The sequence below is a fragment of the Apodemus sylvaticus genome, chromosome 1, assembly GCF_947179515.1.
Source record: "Apodemus sylvaticus chromosome 1, mApoSyl1.1, whole genome shotgun sequence".
NCBI lineage: Eukaryota > Metazoa > Chordata > Mammalia > Rodentia > Muridae > Apodemus > Apodemus sylvaticus.
In genome coordinates, this window is record NC_067472.1 from 13,876,077 (window position 1) to 13,896,808 (window position 20,732).

Consider the following 20,732-nt stretch of genomic DNA (forward strand, 5'->3'; position numbering starts at 1 on the left):
CACAGCATCCTGGCCGAAGAAGATACTCAAAGAAAGCTTGGTCACATAACTTTTTCAAAAGTAAATTCACTCAGAACAAAACCTTGCTACTCCCTTCACAGAAGTCCACCAGGTGTGTGACCTCCTGCCAGGTGCGCCCCCTTCCTTTGGTTCATTCTTCCCCCCCTCCCCCTGCTAAGCCTCATGTGCTTTGAAGCCAGTGCATTTCCAGGTTGTTCTTAGCCCAGGTTGTCCTCTGTGACGCCCCTGCATCCTTCTCTCAGTCCCTTCCACCCCAAAAGGCTCTTAATCATGTTCCACAGAGATAAAAGGCAGACAAAACACTGTTTACGTTTATATCTCCTCTTACCTTCATGTGTTCTATCTAGATCGCCTTTCTTCTACCTCTTCATCTAGGGTACACACAGGGCAATCAACTGTCAAAGTTTATACTTATGCCCTTCAAGAGCGATTAATATCACCTTTTCTCTCATTTAAATGTGCCTCTCCCTACCTGTCCCCACTTGGATGACAAAGTTCACACCCCTGTAGTTTATGTGCTTGGATAGCAAGAGTGGCCCATATGGATTCTTTGTTGTCAGGGTTGTCCCATGTACTGGTGGATGTTTTGTAACATCCTTGGCCTCTGTTTATTAACATCTCCACACTAATGTAATAGCAACAGAAACGGTCAGTATTTTGGGGGGGGGGGCAGAATGTGGGAACCACTCTTGATAATCACTGCTCTACAAAGAACCCTTCACAACAGCTTGCTATTTTAGGCAACAGTTATGCTCTTAAGAACAGCATTGCCTCACTCTATTTCAAAGGTGTCAATTTAACTCATTGCATAATAGCTTTGGGGTTAATTGTGGTGATAGGAAACATCCCCCCTGCTCCCCCGAATTGTCACAAGGATAGTAGAAAATTAACCTTCATCTTGATTTCCACCCGAGTGTTTTCACATACCCTATGTGGTTGACAACTTCCCCATGAAGGAGCGCACAGAAGAGGAGCTGCAGGAGTTGAATAAAGTTAAGCAGCAAAAGAAGATTGAGATAGAGTGTCTTAAGGTACCACTTTAAATGTGTGTGTGTATGTGTGTGTGTGTTTCTGTGTGTGTGTGTGTATTATGTAATTTATTAAGGGTCCCTATGCTAGCTAGTTTTATGTCAACTTGACTCAAGCTAAAATCATGAGAAAGAAAGGAATCTCAATAGAGAAAATACATTCATAACATCCAGCCATATGGCGTTTTAAAAAATTAGTGATTGATAAGTGAAGGTCCAGCTCATTGTGGGTGGTGCCTAGAGGTCTATATATTTGGGCTGGCGGCCTAAAGTTCAGTAAGAAAGCAGGCTGAGCAAGCCATGAAGAACAAGCCAGTAAGCAGCACCTCCATGGCCTCTGTGTCAGCTTGGCTTCAGGTTCCTGACCTGCTTGAGTTCCTTTCTGGCATCCTTCAATGATGAACAGTGATGTGGAAGTGTAAGCCAAACGAACCCTTTCCTTCCCAAGTTGCGTTGGTCATGGGTTTGAATGGGTTGTGTATTCTTCTTTATTGTAAACATAAATAATAAAGGAATTAAGTAAATTTCCAGACCCAGCCCACAAATTAGCCCTTTAGTGTGTGTTGACGAGAATGAAGTTAGCATTGCACGAACTGCTACATCACCTAAAAGTACGCATTTCAGTCTTCTTTGAGGAAGAAAGAAGGCTTGGGGCTGGAGAGGCTTAAAAACAAAACAGAACTAACTGTAGCTGTCTGTATCAGCACTAGAAATCCTAAGTAGGACAGCAGGTGGATTTGTATTGAGATAAAATTTAATATTAACTTTGCATACAATGTACATTTATATTTCTGGATAATTTATATACTATATCCTCATGTGATGGTTTGTATATGCTTAGCCCAGGGAATGGAACTATTAGGATTTGTGACCTTGTTGGAGTAGGCATGTCACTGTGGACATGGGCTTTAAGACCCTCATCATAGCTGCCTGGAAGCAGTCTTCTCCTAGCAGCCTTCAGATAAAGATGTAGAACTCTCAGCTCCTCCTGCACTATGCCTGCCCAGACATTACCATGTTCCCACCTTGATGATAATGTACCGAACCACTAAGCCTGTAAGCCAGCTCCAATTAAATGTTGTCCTTATAAGAGTTGCCTTGGTCATGGTGTCTGTTTACAGCAGTAAAGCAGAAGTTGGTACCAGGAGTGGGGTATTGCTATAATAGGCCTGACCATGCTTTTGTTTGGAGGAATATGAATTTTGAGACTTTGGAAATCAGTGGAATGCTTTAAGTGGGACTTAATGGACTATCAGAGTAGGAATATGTAAGGTTTTGTTGCTGGAGGTGATTTGAACTTTGCAGACCTGACTCAAGATGTTTCAGTGGAGAAGAATTTCGTATGTGGCCTAGAGACTGTTTTTGTGGTATTTTGGTGAGGAATGTGGCTGCTTTTTGCCTTTGTCTGAAGAGTCTGAGTCTAAGGTAAACCGATTTATATTAATTGCATTGACAAAGGAAGTCTCAGAAATGCCCGGCAGAGACTTTGTTCTCTGGTTAAGTCTCACGAAGAGCATTTTGAACAAGCATAGTAAACTTAAAAAGGAAAAATATAAAATATATGGTTCAAGTGTGAAAGGGGCACCAGGAAGTGAAATTGAGCTGAATCCTATGTTCTAGGAGATAACATTTTAAGGAATTTGGGGGCAAGATCCCACCCAGCTAACTTTATATCCAGGCATGGTAATACACATCTTTAATCCCAAGAGACAAAACCAAGCAGATCTCAAAAAGAGTTCAAAGTCAGCCTTGGGCAGAGCAGGTTCTAGGTAAAGAAAAACTTAAGTCCAGACATGGTGGTACTTACCTTTAATCCCAGCATTCAGGAGACAGAGTTATGCAGATTTCTGAGTTCAAGGTTAATCTACAAAGCAAGTTCCAGGACAGACAAGTTTAGGCAGTGAAGGAGTTGGAAACCAGAAAGCTGGTGATCATGTAACAGAACAAGGAGGACCAAGTTCCAGCCTCAGCAAACAGCAGAACTCAGCAGCCGAGGCCATGTGGCTCTGGCTTTTGAGTAAAGAGTAGAAGGAACTACTGGGACAATTGATGCTGGTTAGCTGGAGCTAAGAAACTAGTAGTGATTAAGAAGAGACCAGCATCACTAAGGTAAAACCTTCTGGGAAGTGTTTTCTGAGAGCACAAAGAAGCTGTGTTCCAGAGATAGCCAAGGTTGTACTTCATGCTGTAGCTGGACTTGGTAATGTGTAAGAATCACCCAGGTGGTACCGGTTTTGAAGGTATAAATGATTCATGGAGGGCAGCTGAGGCTTTTCATTGTGAGAGGCCAGGGAAGGTCATTGGTGAAGGTGCAGCCTGAACTGCCATTGATGGCCCAGGAATGAAAGAGTCAGAAAAGAAATTGAGGCTTGGTATCATGAAGAGAGCCTATGAGAGGTTACTGGTGAAGCCTAGTTGCTGCAGAAGACCCCAGTGTATTGGAAATGCCAGTACCATGGGATGAACACCAAGAACAGCAGCAATAGTGGAGTGTATCAACCTGAGCTTAGAGTGCTACAGAGGCAGAGCTGGAGAAGTGACACTAGTCCTTTGGAGGAGCCCAGAAGATCATGTGTGGATCCCAGACATTGAAACTGTTAATATTGAAGTTGCCTTGGAGGCCCCAAGATGTTGGAGATGCCATAATGGTGGAATATCTGCTGAGGAAAACTGCTAACAGGGAGTGGAACCAGCCCAGGAGAAAGAAGTTTGTTGCAATCAACAAAGATGAAAAAGGAGTTGGAGATCTGAAGATCTCTTTAACATCAGACGTGGAGATGCAGAGTGTGGAGTTTGCCCAGCTGGTTTCCTGGCTTGCTCTTGTGTTTGAACAAGTCTATGGGGGTCAGGGAGTGGAATGCAATGGTTTGTATATGCTTAGCCCAGAGTGTGGCACCATTAGGAGGTGTGACTTGTTGGAGTAGGTGTGGACTTATTGGAGTAGGTGTATCACTGTGGATGTGGGCTTTAAGACTCATCCTAGCTTCCTTGAAGCAGTCTTCTCCTAGCAGCCATCAGATGAAGATGTAGAACTCTCAGCTCCTCCTGTACCATGTCAGCCTAGACAAATGCTATGTTCCTGCCTTGATGATAATGGACTGAATTTCTGAACCTGTAAGCTAGCCCCAATTAAATGTTTTTATTTTTTTAAGAGTTGCCTTGGTCGTGGGGTTTGTTCACAGCAGTAAAAGCCTAACTCAGACACATCATAAATATATATTATATCCAAATAATAAAAAATGGAGCCTGTATCCTATATAGTATGAGAATATGATTTTTAAAAAGGAGCCAGGGTGCTGTTGACATTCTGCTCAGAGGCTGTATGATCTACATAGGCTTTTCTTTGTCTTCTCTCACATTAGGGACCATGCTTTATGGTCATTGACCCAAAATCAAACTAATTCTATGTTGATGGAATTTATGGTCTTCTTAAAGCAATCCAGACTTTTTAAAAAACAGTCTCTGTAAAAGCAGTAAAAAAAAAAAAAGTGTTTCTTTGTCATAACTTAGTTTTGGCCGGAGCTTTGAACCCCTCTTTTTCTGACGAAAGGCACACTTAAATTATATTCTCTCATCCCATGTGAAGAAGTTCCTTGATAAAATGTGAGGAGAAGATTTTTTTTCATGTTTAAGTACCATGAGAGATTCAGAATATTTACAAGCAGGTATCATTCTGGCACCAAAACATAAATACTGTGTACTAGCAAGGGTCGCTTTTATTCTCCTGATTTACAGCGAATCAGTTTCTAAACTTTAATCTCTTCTCTTCAGCAGCCACTTCAGCATCCACCACACTGAGCTGAACTGCTGGCAAGGCAATTTGACCTCTTAAAATGATGGTTGAAACCATTAAATCACCTGAAAATTGTCCCTTGTGGAATTCTAATTGCATAACCTCTGTTTCGTCTCTTTCCCTATATTTAAGCTCCGGAAGGAAATTGTTGAGGCCCAGTCTGCAGCCACTTTGGTTAAAAAGCATCATGAAGAGGAGGATGAGGAAGAAGAGGATGAGGAAAAGGTAGTAAAAAGTACCAGTCTGCCCAATTACCTGCTTGGTAGCTTGAGCACTGATTTTGGGGCAGACACATCTTTGTTGACAAGCCAATTGGAACTTCATTCCAGAGAGGAGAAAATCAACCAAATTGTATTGCTAAAAGTGAGTGAATTTCCTTTTTTATTAAAAAATAAAGGTCTATGATATTCCCCACAAGGTACTCCCAAAGGCTCACATTAAAACCTAGCAATAACTGCCAGGTATGGTGGCACACACCTTTAATCCCAGGCCAATCTGGTCTGCAGAACAAGTTTGACAACAGCCAGGGCTCTGTTACATAGTGAAACCCTGTCTTGAAAAGAAACCAACCAACCAAGAAACAAACAAACACCCTAGCAATAACCAAGTTGTATCTCTGTGTGCCTTGAGAAATACATAGATAGCTAGGATAGATAGAGCTTGTGTGCAAAAATCACTCCAACCCATTCAAACTGGGATTGCCGATAACAAGTTTTCTAGTGAATGCTTTCCCTGACTGACACAGTCGACATTCGGGAAAGAACGTTAGTTAGCTCCAAGAAATGCTTTAACTAAAGATCTGTTCACTGCATATCACACAGGATCTGTAAAGTCAGAAAGTGCTTGCTCATCCGTCTGCCTAACTCAGAGAAGTAGAATAGCCTCAAAATAAGGTGTGAGGTCCCCTTGGCCATAAACCGCCACTCCTTGATTTCTGCCAAACAAGTCAGTCTCAGAAAACACTTGAAATGGAGAAGGCTCTTGAATATTTTTTAAATCAACAACTAAGATAGTAGGTCGTTTGAAATTCCACTAGCTATCCCTGTCCTCACAGGTCCTTCTGCCTTGTCTTCAGTTACTGCTCACCTTTCCATGTTGCTCAGCACTTGTTTCCTGTAGGGTTAGATTTTTCAAAATTTACTTTAATAAGGGTTTTTAAAAGCTTTAACCTCCCTTCTAGCCCACCACCCACCAGAGGTAGTGGAAAGGAAAGGTCAATAGGGCAGAGGGGGATGTAGACCTGTTTTGAAATAACTCTTTGGGGCACTTCTAATTTTTGTTGTTAGGATATCAGCAGTTTAGTTCACACGAATCAGCAGCAGTAGATTGATCCACTCGTAAACACTGCTAATGAATCAGCAACGGCAGGTCGATCCAGAAGAAACGACGAGGCTCTGCCCATCAGCCTGAGTCTACTGAAGCGGCCAGAAGCTTCCAGAATATCATGGGCAGTTCATTGGTGCATTTCTCTTTATGAAGTCAGATCACAAACAGTGGTCAGTGAAGAATGCAAGGTGAACCAATGCCGCAGCATCCTCAGCAAACACCAGCAAAGAGTGGCAAGGCAAACCAATGCCACAGCAGTGTCCACTGTCTGATGGATATATTAATACCCTTTCCAAAGATCACATATCCTCTCAAGCGTCTGCTCCAGCAAAACAACATATAACCTTTTTCTAGGCAGCTTTCAGAAAAATACCACCTGTCTGTTCTCAGCAAAACATCCTCTCATAAGACAGCTTCCATGAAAACATCACATGACACAACTGAGTCTCCAAAGAAACCAGAAATTTCTGCTTAAGCTTCCAATCCTTTCCTCCTCCTTGCCCTGCTCCCCCCTCCTCCTCCTCCTCTTCCTCCTCCTCCTCTGCTTTCTCCTCTTCTTTCTCCTCTGACCCCTCCTCCAACCCCTTGGGACTGCTATTTATTTACACACAGAACTGTTTTGTCAGTCACCTTTGATCAACCCCTGGCCCTCTTCTTTTGCCTTGTTTCTATAAGGAAGCCAACTGAGCCCAAAATACCTTCTGCTGCTAGGTGTTAAATCATTTCCAGACTACTTTAATGGTTTCTTCTTTATTTTTTTTTTTGTTTTTGTTTTTGTTTTTTTGGATTTAGTTTTTTCGAGACAGGGTTTCTCTGTATAGCCCTGGCTATCCTGGAACTCACTCTGTAGACCAGGCTGGCCTCAAACTCAGAAATCCGCCTGCCTCTGCCTCCCAGAGTGCTGGGATTACAGGTGTGCGCCACCACCGCCCGGCATGGTTTCTTCTTTAATGGGAGAAACTGATAGACTGAACCATGGTTGTAACATAAACAAGGGTTTGAGTCACAGTAGCCTCTCTTGAGTTGAGTTGGGGTGATCCACTTGATCCTTCTGCCACCATAGCTATTGGCTGACCTAGTCAGTTAACTCCAGTTTCTTCTTCTAATTGAGAATGTCATAACTCTATAAAGAAGCAGATGGGCCCAGTGGTCCCTCTCTGTAAGGCTCTCTAAACACCATTGCTTCCTATCTCCATATCTCCTCCATCAGGTTCCCAAGAAAGATATACTAAATCTTGTACATTGCTTTACAAATAGTTTAGGGTAGATTTTTAAAGACATGCAAAAAAAAAAAAAGTAAAGAGAATTATCCAATGAGCTTTCAAGCAGACCTACATATTGAATTTTAGCTCACATTTTAGGAAGGAAACCATTAAGGTGTAAATCTTGCTTCTGCCTTAATTCAAACCTGACTATAAACCACTGTAGATTTTTAAACATAGAAATGACTCACTGTAAACATCAGTTTGGAAAGATGAGTTTGACCTTCCTAAATGATAATTTCTGGAATGATCTTAGAGGTGTATATGGGATTATGTTACTTTTATAAAAAAAATAAAGACATAAGAGACGATGTGTTTTCAATAACCTATTAATATTTCAGGATATCATTTACAATATAAAAAAGACTTTCAATAGTGAATTTGAAGCTGCCTATAAGCAAAAAGAGATTGAAATTGCACGTGTAAAAGAAAAGAATGTTAGAATTGCAGAAATTATTTCAGACCTGGAATTGGAAGAAACAGTCTGGCAACCAGTGTTTGAAGACAATGAGAAACCAGAAAGAGCCCTTGTTGTGGAAGATGATGAGGTACAGGCTAGCCGTCTTAGCCCTTCCCATCTTATCCCTCAGGAGATCTTACCAGCTCCAGTTTGCCCATCCTCTTGTCTGTACTATTGGAAGCAGCTGCATCAGGCAGCACTAAGTTTCAGGTAACAAACACAGGTGACACAGCCTCAACCAGAGGGAGGTTTCTTTTATGAATCCCATAGATCCAGAGATGTAAACACCAAACCTAGAGCAAACAGGAGCCCAAGGCTGGGCCGTCTCGGGGTGCCCAGGAGACTGTCTGCAGCATTAGTTTGTGTGTCTGTGCAGTTTAACCTCCTGTGGAAATTTTCAGTTTGCATTTTTCTTCTGCTAAAGAGAAACGCTCACCTGAGTGAGACTCTCTTAGTTTCAACGCTAGGTCTGCCCAAGAAGAAGCCTCTTGGCCCAAATGGGTACTAAAAGTAGAACACCAACAGGCTAATGAAATTGATGGAGATTTAGGAATTCTCTAGGGCATTTGTCACACAATAGGACCCAGGGAAAGAGGATGGCTCTATGGCCTTCAGGGTGTCCCACAGAAGCAGTAGAAGATATAAAGCTGAGGTGCTTAGAAGGAACTATATACCATGTTTTTAAAGTTAAAAACACAGAGAAAATACACAAAGGAAAAACCCTGGTCGTGTGAAATCAACTGACTTGGGGAGGAGGCGAAAGATGAACAACAATGTAATGAACTAACAATTGTAATCTGTGTTAGATGCCAGGCACCATTCTGAGTGTCCCAGAAGGACCAGAAGGCATCTGTGATCATCCAAGTTTGGTCCTCATTTCACAACTAGAGAGGGTGAAGTGCAGAGAGGCTGCACATCTTGTGCACAGTTTCTCAGCTTATGAACAAGAGTTAGGACCTGAGCACTGTCCGTTGTCATGAGTTAGGACCTGAGCACTGTCCGTTGTCATGCTTCAGAGGGCAGTCACTTCCCCTGGGCACTCTGCAGTTAACCAAGACATTTTTTCTTACCTATTGCTGTGAGTCCTGAGTCCTGGAATAAAGTGACAATGAGGCCTCACTCTCTGGGGTCCCTGTCATGGCAGACACTTTTGTAATGTTAATGACACCCCAGCTCTGCTTGACCTTGGCTCAAAACCATCCCACACTCCAGATAGTGGTTGTTTTGTGAAATCTATGAGGCCCCTGCTCTTCCTGGCCCCTGCCTGCATAGGCTATTCACACCACCACTGGGAATAAAGCCCACAGGCCTTTCTGGACTGTTACTCTCACCTCCTCGTCTAGTGGTTTCCCTGTTGCAACCACACATTCTGGTTCATGGTTCCTTGAGCACCCCAGGGTCTTAACTCTAAGACCTTTTTTTTTTTTAATTAGTTTTTTAGGTATGAGTTAGGAGATACTTCTTTGAGCTTCATACCATTCTGTCTTAATCTAAATAAAATTTCCCCTTTAGAGGAGACAGTACTCGAGAGTTAATAGATAAGCGAGGGTCCACTCTGCCAGCACTCTCGCTGTAGACCTTATCTTCATCCCACATTAAGTAACTAGTTGGAAATCTGGAATGTTCCCTTTAACCCCTTCAATGCCACTTAACTTTCCCCCAGAATATGGAAGGAAAATTTGGCTTGATTTTTCTTTTTTAAAGAAACTCAGCAGGAAACTCTACTCTCTCTTTCAGATTTCATTTAAAAAATACATTGCTCCATGGCAAAAATCCAAATCAGAATTTGTCACACCCTATGATTTGGAGCGATTGCAGCAAGCACGGGTATGTGATTTTGCTCAAATAATGCCTAAAGCCTTTCACTCGAGGAGACATACCATGCATCTGCCTCAGTCCAGAGATCACTTGGATCTCAGCTGCTGTCCTGTTCTCTCCCCATACGCCCATCACTTTCCCGAGCCCCAAATGTAATCATTCTAAGAGCAGGCAGCGGCCTGACACGACAGAGCGCTCTGTCTCAAACGCCTTCTCTGATCCCGGTTCTCTTCCAGATCTCTGATGCAAGACAGAGAGGCCTGATGGACATGATGGGAGGCGTTCTGGAAGTCAAGAAGGAAGACATCTTAAGGATGGTGAGTGGTTTCGCCATCTTTGTGGGAGAGGGAATGGGGCAGAAAGAGCTCCTTGAATCCTTTTTGTTCCCTGTGGAACTCAGTTTTAGAAATTCGACAGCCCTGATATTCAGTAACCTAGAAAGATACATCAGTGGGCTAGTGATGCCTTCCGTTATCACATGCACTCACTATCACCAGGAGGAGGGGAGGAGGAAGAGGAGGAGGGGAGGAGGAAGAGGAGGAGGGAGAAGAGGAGAAGGAAGAGGAGGAAGAGGGAGAGGGAGAGGAGGGAGAGGAGGAGGAAGAGGAGGAAGAGGAGGAGGAAGAGGAGGAAGAAGAGGAGGGAGAGGAGAAAGAAGAGGAGGAGGGAGGAGAAGGAAGAGGAGGGAGAGGAGGAGGGAGAGGAGGAGGAAGAGGAAGAGAAGGAGGAACAGAAGGAGGGAGAGGACGAAAAGAATGAGGAGAAGAACAAGAAGAAGATGACAAAAGAGGAAATTGGCACAAACAAGCAAGCATAATGAAAGTGATCCGCTTCACCTTCAATTGTGCGCATGTGACATTCCAGGTCTTCCTGACGTTCTAGCTGAGAAGATACCAACACACATCCAATTCTGTCACTTCAGAGTCCAGGCAACCCTAAAGCCATCACCTTCTCAGAGTCATGGGAACCTAGCAGTAAGGCTTTCCCACGGCATTCCGCCAGAGCGTCCAGGTTGTTCCATGCTGGTGTTAACTGGGCCGTGACATCGGTGCTATGTGCTAGAGCATGTTGTTTCCTTGTATCTCCAGGTGATCCCTCAGCCGGCGTTCATGGCCAAAGCTGATGCTCTGTGGAGTGAAGATGAAAGGAAGCAATTCAAGGAGTACGAGAAAAAGGTCAAGGAGCTAAACGAAGAGAGAGACAAGTATAGAAAGGTAGGAGGGCAGAAAGCTAATGCAGCTCCTCCAGACGCTCTAGGCCGGCCTCTTCCCAATGCCCTCGCGTAGCTTAGCAGTGGTGAGTTGACTTAAATTCTCTTGAGAACTTAGAGAGGTCAGCAGAGATAAAATTGAAGACTGGGGACATTTTGTTTTTTAAAAGAAATACACAGCAGTTTTTTTTTCTAAGTTCTTACTAATGTCAACACTTTCCATGTTGTTACAGTTCATTTGATAATTTGTTCCTTCTTCACACGTTTAAGGAAAACCTATTGCAGCACATGCAAGACATCACCGGGGTTTGCGATCTCAGGATTTGAGGGAAGAAACATGTAGTCAACGTGACACACAGTTCAGTTCGTACTTGAGGTTTTTGTGATATAGTTCTGTTTTATGTTCTTCCAGCTCAAAGAAGCGGCATGCCCACATTAAAATATCTTACACTTGTACGTGAGACGTAGACGTTGGTGGTGATTAGGCATGGTAGCGCATACCCGTGATCCCAACTCCTGAAAGGCAGAAGCAGGAATTCCAGCGAGCATCTGGGAAGTCTGAGCTGTGTAGTAAGACCCTCCAGAAACAGTTCATGAAACATAACAGGGTGAATTATGTTTATTTCTTTGTGGTGGAAATGAAATCACACTACCACGCAGGGCAAGACGGTGCAACTTACAGGTTTATCACGGCATTATCGTTCCAGAAGCTTCCTTGAATCCGTTGCTAACTTGCTTGTACTTTTATTCACTGGTGTTCTCCTTTGCGTTTTTAACTAAGTTTAAAAAGCCAAAAGGCTAAAGAACCCAAATAACAAATCTTGGAAGAAGTCACGGTTTGGAGAGGTAGGGTCGAGGTGGCAGAGGAGTGAAGGGGCGGGGTCCAGGAAGCGTTTGTCAACTTGGCACAAACCAGAGTCAAGTGGGAAAGGATATGTTCCCATCAGATTGGCCGGTCACCATGGGGTTTTCTGTTGTTGTTGTTTTGTTGTTTTTTAGTTTTTCGAGATAGGGTTTCTCTGTGTAGCCCTGGCTGTCCTAGAACTCACTCTGTAGACCAGGCTGGCCTCGAACTCAGAAACCCGCCTGCTTCTGAGGACATTTTCTTGACTGTTGATTAGTGTGGGAGGGTTCAGCCCACTGAGGTTAGTACCACCCTCGGCCATGGACCCTGAGGTAACTGACCCTGAGCCTGAAGGCGAGCAGCTCCCTCCTTGGTCCCGTCTTGTTACGGTTTCAGATCCTACCTGATTTCCCTCAGGGACAGACGGTGATCAGGACCTGTAAACTACATTCTTCCCCAAGGCCCTTTTGATCCTGGTGTCTACCACCGCACTAGACATCAAACCAGGACAAGTGGTGGCCAAGAAGCTGTGTTCGCTCCATGTTTAGAGAGAAAAATAATAGGTTTCCTACTTTCAGCCTCACTTTCCTAATGGCTGTCCACCGTATCCGCCAGTGAAACCCCAGCCTTGATTCAGTTCAGCATTTGTCCTGGGGTTTGGTTTTGTTTGCTGTGGTGAAATGCCGCGACTGTCAGCAACCCGGGGAGGAAAGGAAGTGTTTCACCTTACAGCTTGTAGTCCCTCATGAAGGGAAGGAGCCCGGAAGCAGAAGCTGACACAGAGGCCATGAAAGGACACCGCGTTCCGACTTGCTTTCCTTGGCGCTCTCTGCTTGCTTTCTACATAAGCCAGGACTACTCCCCCAGGGTGGCGCCATGCGCAGCCAGCGGGGGTCCTCCATGTCAGTCAGTAATCAAGGAACCGCCCCACAGGCTAGTCAGTGTGATGGCGCCAACTTCTCCGCTCATCCCCATTTCCCAGAAGACTCTAGTTGACAGAAAGTTAACCAGCAGGGGTTCTGCCCGCTCAGCACCTGCTCTCCTGCGGTGAATAAAGCAAACAAAGCAAAAACAAAAACAAAAACAAAAAAACAAAAAAAAAACCCAAAAAACCCAAAAACAAAACACAACAAACAAACAAAAAAATAAAACAACCAAAAAAAAAAACCCACCAAATGCAGTAGTTTTACCCTTGGTGGCTAACTTTAACCTCAGTTGGATGTGTTTGTTTGTTTGTTTTTAAGCTTTTCCGTGTTGGTTTCTGGGTTTGCTCAACCTGGTGCTCTCACAATGAATCTACTCCCAGATAATCTTGTTTCGTTTCATATCATCTTCTTCCCTAAAGTCGGACACTGGTCTACTTTTTCAGAAATGTAAAATCAAGTTCAGCGGGCTGGAGAGAAGGCTCCACAGTTAAGAGTGCTTGCTGATCAATCCTGAGGGTGGGAGTTCAGATCCCAGCATCCGTATCAGGCTAAGCACAACGCTTGTAACCAGATCCAAGGGATCCACCGGCCTCCATGCACACCTGCCCATACATGTATACTCATACATACATACACACACACATAAATATTTTTAAATAATAGATATTAGAAAATTCCAAGATATTAAAAAAAATGGGAGGGAGGGGAAGCAACATTTTTTTCAGGGCCAAATTGTTTTTCTGTTAATTACTATCTGTAGTCAGAATTTTCTGGGAAGATTCTCTGCAGCCCTGTTTATTAGACCGGCCTGATTAGCGATCTACCGATCTTCCTTGGATGTAATTCTAAAAGCAAACATCCAGGGAGGCTGCTCAGTGTACTACAGAGTGCTTGTTGTAGCAGTATAAAGGATCAGAGTTCAAATCCTTAGATCTCACTTGGAGAAAACCAGGCATGGTTGTGCATGCCAGTAACCCCAGGGCTGGGGCAGGGGGAGGGGGGGAAGGAACAGGAAGATCCCAAAAGCTGATTGGCCAGCCAGACTAGTCCAGGGGGAGAGTTTCAGGTTTAGTGGTCTCAAGAAAATAAAGCAGAGAGAGAGAGAGAGAGAGAGAGAGAGAGAGAGAGAGAGAGAGAGAGAGAGAGAGACTAGGTAGTACCTTCCTGCCTCACCCCGCTTTTTCTGTGCTGCAAACCACAAATGCTAATTGTGACAAGCATTTAATTATCACCTCTCATTCAGTCTTTAGAAGCAGAACTGAAGAAACTACAAAATTCTATTCAAGAGAGCACACAGAACTTTGATGAGCATCTGAAGAGACTCTTTGAAAGGAGGGTGAAGGCAGAGATGGTCATCAACCAGGTAAAGGAAGGTTTCGCTTCTGTATCTTGTCCCTTTAAGTAGCCTGTGGGACACCAGTCCGTCTCAGGAAGCTGAGCAGCACTCCTGCTGCAGGTGCTGTTTCCGTGTGGGGCTCTGCATTCCCAATGGGTCTAGGGTCTCGGTGGGACCATCCTGGTTCCTCCCAGCCTGGTGCTGCTAGCTCTCTCCTACTGACTTCTCCAGCACCCTGGTAAGTAGCTGCTTTAGGGAAAGGGGAGCTTCTGGGAGACGTGGATATGAAATACCTGTGGAAAGGTTTTCCCTGGGAATGGCAGAATGCGCCAAACTTGACTGGGGTAGCGGCTACCTAGCTGTGCGCATGCGTCAGAGCATGAACTTATACACTGGACGTGGCAGAAAATGTGGTATGTAGAAAATGCTTCGATAAAGGGCTATGCTTTTTTTTAAAAAGACATGATTAGAGTGCTTGCTTCGGCAGCACGCATACTAAAATTGGAACGATAAGAAGATTAGCATGGCCCCTGCGCAAGGATGACATGCAAATTCGTGAAGCGGTCCACATTAAAAAAAAAAAAAGGCATGCTTAGACTATCTGGGCGTACAGATAATGGGACAGAGGATCAGACTACTAGGCAATGTCCACGGGACTCGGCAGCTACTGTTACTTCTCCTCTAAGGGACAACATTTAAGATTCAAAAATAAAGGATTGGGGCAGAACACTTGTTTTGCATGTGAACAGCTCCAGCACCAACGATCATAATAACAATATTAATAATTATTATTGCAATCTGTTGAGACTCATCAAGTTCTTCCAAATTCATAGGTTGATGACATTTTAAGAAGAAAATGCCAGTAGCTCATGGTCTTGCTTCCCCTTTCTGTTGCTGCAGTAAAATATTCTGACAAAAGCAACTCCTGGGAGAAGGAACGTATTGTAGCTCAGAGTTTTAAGTTTTAGACCATCGTACCGGGAACTTCAGGCCTCAGCACGGGTCTCGTGCTGTGCAGTCAGAAGGGCAAAGGATGTCTGTGTGTGCTGCCCATGCTTTTATATGGTCTGTGATCCCCTGCCCAGTAAGTGATCTTGACCACGATCAAGATGGGTCTTCCCCGATAGATTAATCCAGACAAATTCTCCACGCCATGCCCAGAGGTCCTGTCTTCATTAGGGTTTTACTGCTGTGAGCAGACACCACGACCAAGGCAACTCTTATAAGGACAACATTTAATCGGGGCTGGTTTGCAGGTTCAGAGGTTCAGTCCATTATCATCAAGGCAGGAACATGGCAGCATCCAGGCAGGCATGGTGCAGGAGGAGCTGAGAGTTCTACATCTTCATCTGAAGGCTGCTAGCAGAATACTGGCTTCCAGGCAGCTAGGAGGGGGGTCTTAAAGCCCACAACCACAGTGACACATCTACTCCATAAGTCCACACCTTCTAACAGTGCCACTCTCTGGGCCGGGCATATACAAACCATAAGAGGCCCCTCTTCCTGTGATCCCATAGTCTTTGAATTTAACAGTCAACATCAACCACCTGTCATCTTCAGATTCTGACAGCAGGAGCATTGCCCCCAAACTGATAAACTATCTAGTATCAAATATGACTTTTCCTGTACAAGCTATACCCCTGACAGCAAAATTATAAGCAGGCACATTCCTTTATAAGATGTTTCAATTAGTAAATTGTTTAAAAAGTGAGAACAGACAATGACCATTTTGCAACTCTCAGTAGATTTACTGGGCTTGTGCTTTGAGCATCCAGAGCTACAAATATTCCCCCAAAGACAATCCAATATCATGTGTGCCCTAACCAGAGGGAACGGGGGCACCCACAGTTTTGTCAAAAGGTCAAACCAAGGTCTGACTAGGCCTCTGGATTCAGAGGCCAATTTTCAAGGACCAAAAGGGACTTGGGACCCTTACAAACTGCAGTACGAGTGAGCAGCTAGGGAGACACAGAGCCGGTCTACAGACTGCCGATTGCTGCCGGTGAATTGTGACGGAGAGAAGGGACGTAAGAGAACATGAGGATGTGACCAAGTATTGTTAATGACAAGCAATGCCACTCTGCCAGTGGTTCCCGCTAAGAGAAAATGACAGAAACACAGCAGCTGGGCATTGTTGAAGCCAAAACCCTGGCCACTACTGGGGCTGAGCATCTGATAATGCCTGGATTCTGCGCTGGCAAAATTGATTGTTTTTAACTGAGTGGTAATGACAGGTACACTGGGCTAATTATTAAATTATTAAATTAAATAATCCACTTGTTTTAAGTATTCCCCCGTGTGTGTATTTCACTCACAGTGAAAGGAGAAATGAGGTAAAAACAACCAAATGCTGTTGTAGAAGTCCCCATTGGGCTTTTCTTTAAGACATTCATCTAAGGCATCCTTGTCTCTTAAGCTCACTTGATGAGTGTCAAATCTTATACCCGTCCACAGGAAGTTCTTCTCTCCTGGCTAGGGATGCAGAACTTCAATGCTCCTCCTCCTCCTGTCCCCACAGGAGGAACTGAAAATAAACAACATTGTGTTTTCTTTGCTGCTGGATGAAGAACTCAGCTCCAGGGAACAGTTCCTGAACAACTACCTTTCAAAGAAGCAGGAGGAGAAAGTAAGTGCAGGGCTCTCCGGCGTCTGTGCCCCATGTTTAGACACAGGTCCCACTCGGGCAGCTGATGAGAGTCTTCAACTCCACTCTAATCAAGTAATCTCAGGAGACAAGAGGAGTGCTTTAGAGAAAAGGCGGGTAGGGACCATTACAATAATATGTGGCTAAGTCACCTCATAGGTTTTCTGTTCAGCCATTCTCAAGGCCTGGTCTACAGAGTGAGTTCCAGGACAGCCAGGGCTACAAAGGGAAACACCCCCTCCTCCCCTCAAAATACAGCAATTAATCATGGACCAGGCGTAGACTTTGATCAAGTCATGCAATCTTTGAAGCTGTTTGCTGGGCATTCTCCAGGGAAAATCACCCTCTTTGGGCCATGTGGTATTCCCAAGTGTTGCTGAACATGGAAATGGTAAACTTAGAATAAAAAATGTTCATATTCACAATCAGTATCAACGCCATAGATGAGATTTATTAAAGAGATAATGGCGATCAATGCTAATTATCAATACATGTTTCCGTGGGTGTCAACCTATGTCAACAGTGTTAATTAAGCACATTACCAACACATTTACTGCATCATAAACGACAAAAGTACTCTCTTTAAGAGTCTGTTGAGATGGCCTGGGTAGTGGTGCATACCTTTAATCCCAGCCCTCAGAAGGCAGTCAGGTAGATCTCTGAGGCCAGCCTGAGCTACATAGTGAATTCCAGGACAGCCAGGACTACATAGAGAGATCCTGTTTAAAAAAAATAGAAGAAGAAAAAGTCTGTTTATAACATATGCCAAGAGCTTTTACCAGGCAATGTAGGACGTGCTTATAATCCAGGGCTATAAGAGGACCACAAGTTAAAGGCCAGCCTGAGCTACATCTAAAATATAACAATCTGAATATGTATCTGAAATATAACAATCCCGTAGGCTACTAGACATCTTTAGCAGAGGAGGAGGAGGCCATTTCTGAGTCACTGGATGAATTCTGTGAGGTTTCTTCTTATTCTTAGAGTCACCTGTCGCTTTGTTTGACTTGAGAACTCTCCGGTTCTGATTAACTATCTGCCATTGCTGTAGACCAAGACTTCCGAAGCCATCCAGAAAGCAAGAGAAGATCTGGACGTGTTCAAGGAGCACCATGACAACTTGGTGGCGGAAGACAAAGTGAGTCACAGGCACATCCGCTCGGCAATGCACCGTCATTGCGCTTGGGATCGGTGTGGGAGGCTGACCAGGACATAAGTTAGTGTCCTCGTGGGTTGCTCTCCCTCTGTCCCCTTCCATAGGAGACATTCATAAGAATGAATTTCATTCTGGGTTAGAAAGAATTTTTAAATTTTTCCTAGGTTAAGCTTTTCCTTGACGGGGAAAAAAATCAGTTAAGAGAGGTCATCATGTTTAGGGTTCTCAAATTTGGGCTTGTAGAGCCCATGAGTTGCCCATAAAATCAACTTAACAGTAAGCCAGCACTTTGTAACAGAAGCAATAGCCTGAATAACACAAAGACAATGGGATAAAATGAGGTGGGAAGGAACAGGGTAAGGTGGACGGAACGAAAACTGCATGTTTCCTGAGTAAATGTTATGGGGGACACTTCTAGATGACTTTTTAAAACTTGTATTATATAAAATAGCACTTCTAACACACTGGTGTGCTCTGTAAGAACACATCTTAGGGGAAGTCTTTGCATCTCCAATAACTTTGTTCTCCAATAACTGCAAAAACCATGCCTTAAAGTCCCAGTGGTACCATCTGTAGTTTAGACATTACGTTAACCAGTTGAGAAATATCTATGTGTTTCTGCAATCCTGGAGGTGATGTGTTTATTCTTAGATTCTGGATCGAAGCTTCAAAAAGGAATTTTCTGACATTTCTGGTCACTATGTGGACGTCCTCTACAAACTTTTTAAACGCCGGCCAAGGTCTGTTTCCCTTATACTATCAGATTTGAGGGGTGGGGAGGGCAGGGTCTTTTTAAAGGGCCAGAGAGATGGCTCAGCAGGGCAGAGCCTGGTGGCCTGAGTGGTACCCTCAGAACCACATGAGGAAGGAGAAAACCAACCCCCACAAGCTGCCCTCTGAACTTCACTGTGCGCCACAGCATGCAGACATGTGTGCACACACATAAAAATAAAGCAATTAGCAAGTAAATGTCAAAAAGTAAAATAGTTATAATTTTTTACCTTTTCTCCATCAGATAAAAATGATCAGTCAGGCAGCCCGAGGTGAAGGTGTCCACCTGCATTATAATTTAGTGTTTTCCTAGATCTCACTGGTATCTTAGGATAAAGGATGGCATGTAATGATGTCTTCTGCTCTTTACAAAGAGTGAAGTGTCTGTGTTCTCATTTCACGCATGAAAAGTCTTACATCAGAGCTAGCATAAATGTTTTCCAAAGACATAATCCAACAAACGTAATTCTGTCTTTGTGGTGTAAATTGGAGCTCCTTGAGACAGGCTTCCAAGACTAAACACATCTGAGGAAATACTGGTTTCTACAGCTAAGTGGCATCTTTGTTGCACAGCCTCTAAAAACTTTCTAGTGGCTTTTGGATTTCCAGGAATAGCAAAACAACATTTCCTCTGTGTATTTGACCACAAATTGCTTTTCCTCAGAAAATTCTCATGTGACTATCCTCAAGACCAAAGTTTTTATTTGAGTGATTTTTCCAATAAAATTTAAAATAAACAATGCAAAAGAAGGATAGTGATTATCTAGAGTTCTGAAATACATCTCTAAGCTGGGAGAAGTACTGGAATAATTTGATGATTTCTAACACAATAAATTCACATTTTCAAACAAATGCAATACAGAATCATGCTGTTTGTCACACAGGAGTGAAATGATTTGTGTGAGGGATACAAACCCATGCTCGCACCTGTGGCAGGTTACCACAAACGCTGGGAAGTTAGCCCAGGACTTGTCTCATGTCTTAGTTTCTCTCTCCACAGCCCTTACCCCCCCACTCTGTGTGATTGGGTGTATGTATATGTCAGTGTGAGCCTGTGTATGTGTGTGTGAGTATGTGTATGTGTGTATGAGTGTGTATATATATGTGTGTGTATGAGTGGGTGTATGTGTGTATGAGTGTGTGTATATATATATATGTGTGTGTGTATGAGTGGGTGTATGTATATGTGTGTATGTATATGGGTGTGAGTGTGTGAATGTATGTGTGTTTGTATATGTGTGAGTGAGTGTATATGTATGTGTGTGTATGTGTGAGGGTATGTGTGAGTGTGTTTATGTGTATGTGTGTGTATGTGTAAGTGCGTGTGTATGTAAGTGTGTGAATGTATGTATAGGTGTGTATATCTGTATACGTGTGTGAATGCATGTATGTGTGAGTGAGTGTGTGTATGTGTGTGTGTGTATCTGTGTCTGTGTGAGTATGTGTGCCAGACATCAACGTGACTCCCCAGTTCCTTTCCACCTTTAGTTTTTGAGACAGATTCTCACCCTAGCCTGGATCTTGTCAATTTTCCTAGGCTGACTAGCCAGAGGCCCCAGGATCTGCCCATCTTTGCACATCCAGTGAGGGGATGGGCCTCAAACCTATCCCACAACAGTAGGCTTTATCATATGGGTGCTAAGGACTGAGCACCGGTGTTTATCCTGTTCAGTACTGACATCTCCCTAACTCAGTTTCCCTATTTTCAAAAGAGCACCTTTTCATTTGACGTCCTATCTTTTGAGACAGGGCCTTAACTATGTAGCACGGGCTAGCCTGAAGCTCAATAAGAGGTGAAATCAGAGTGAAATCAGTTATTTTCTTGCTTCAGACTCTTCAGTGTGCGGGTTGCAGTATGATGGGCTCCTAGGTCTGACTAGGAGTGTGCTATATAATAAACCAAGGTGAAGCACTTATGGTCAAACAGAATTTGCTTTGAAATCTAATTCCACTGTGTCTCAAGCCCAGAGCTGGCCTTGGGCAGTAGCTTCTCTCAGAACCCGACTATCTTGTCTAGAGATATGGGTGGAACCGTCACTGGCTTTACGTTGTCAAGTATCTCCACAGGGAGTGCCCAGCACAGCTTTGTAGCCTACTTCCCAGCTGCAGCCCCAGAAGACTAAACTAATTTATTAAT

The 20,732-nt window shown here is 43.8% G+C and overlaps 1 protein-coding gene and 1 non-coding gene across 2 annotated transcripts in view; both read left to right on the forward strand.

The window, feature by feature from the left end:
• Cfap43 (cilia and flagella associated protein 43) overlaps positions 1-20,732 on the forward strand; it is an 89,025-nt gene that overhangs the window by 57,385 nt on the left and 10,908 nt on the right. The window contains exons 22-31 of the mRNA XM_052183964.1: positions 936-1,052; positions 4,975-5,205; positions 7,772-7,978; positions 9,628-9,717; positions 9,945-10,025; positions 10,797-10,922; positions 13,932-14,051; positions 16,543-16,650; positions 17,720-17,806; positions 18,476-18,564. Of these exons, the coding sequence (XP_052039924.1) occupies positions 936-1,052; positions 4,975-5,205; positions 7,772-7,978; positions 9,628-9,717; positions 9,945-10,025; positions 10,797-10,922; positions 13,932-14,051; positions 16,543-16,650; positions 17,720-17,806; positions 18,476-18,564 (1,256 nt within the window). The remainder of the gene's footprint in view (positions 1-935; positions 1,053-4,974; positions 5,206-7,771; positions 7,979-9,627; positions 9,718-9,944; positions 10,026-10,796; positions 10,923-13,931; positions 14,052-16,542; positions 16,651-17,719; positions 17,807-18,475; positions 18,565-20,732) is intronic.
• Positions 14,496-14,599, forward strand: LOC127676617 (U6 spliceosomal RNA). Its single transcript, XR_007976072.1, has one exon. It is a non-coding gene; the product is annotated as a U6 spliceosomal RNA (small nuclear RNA).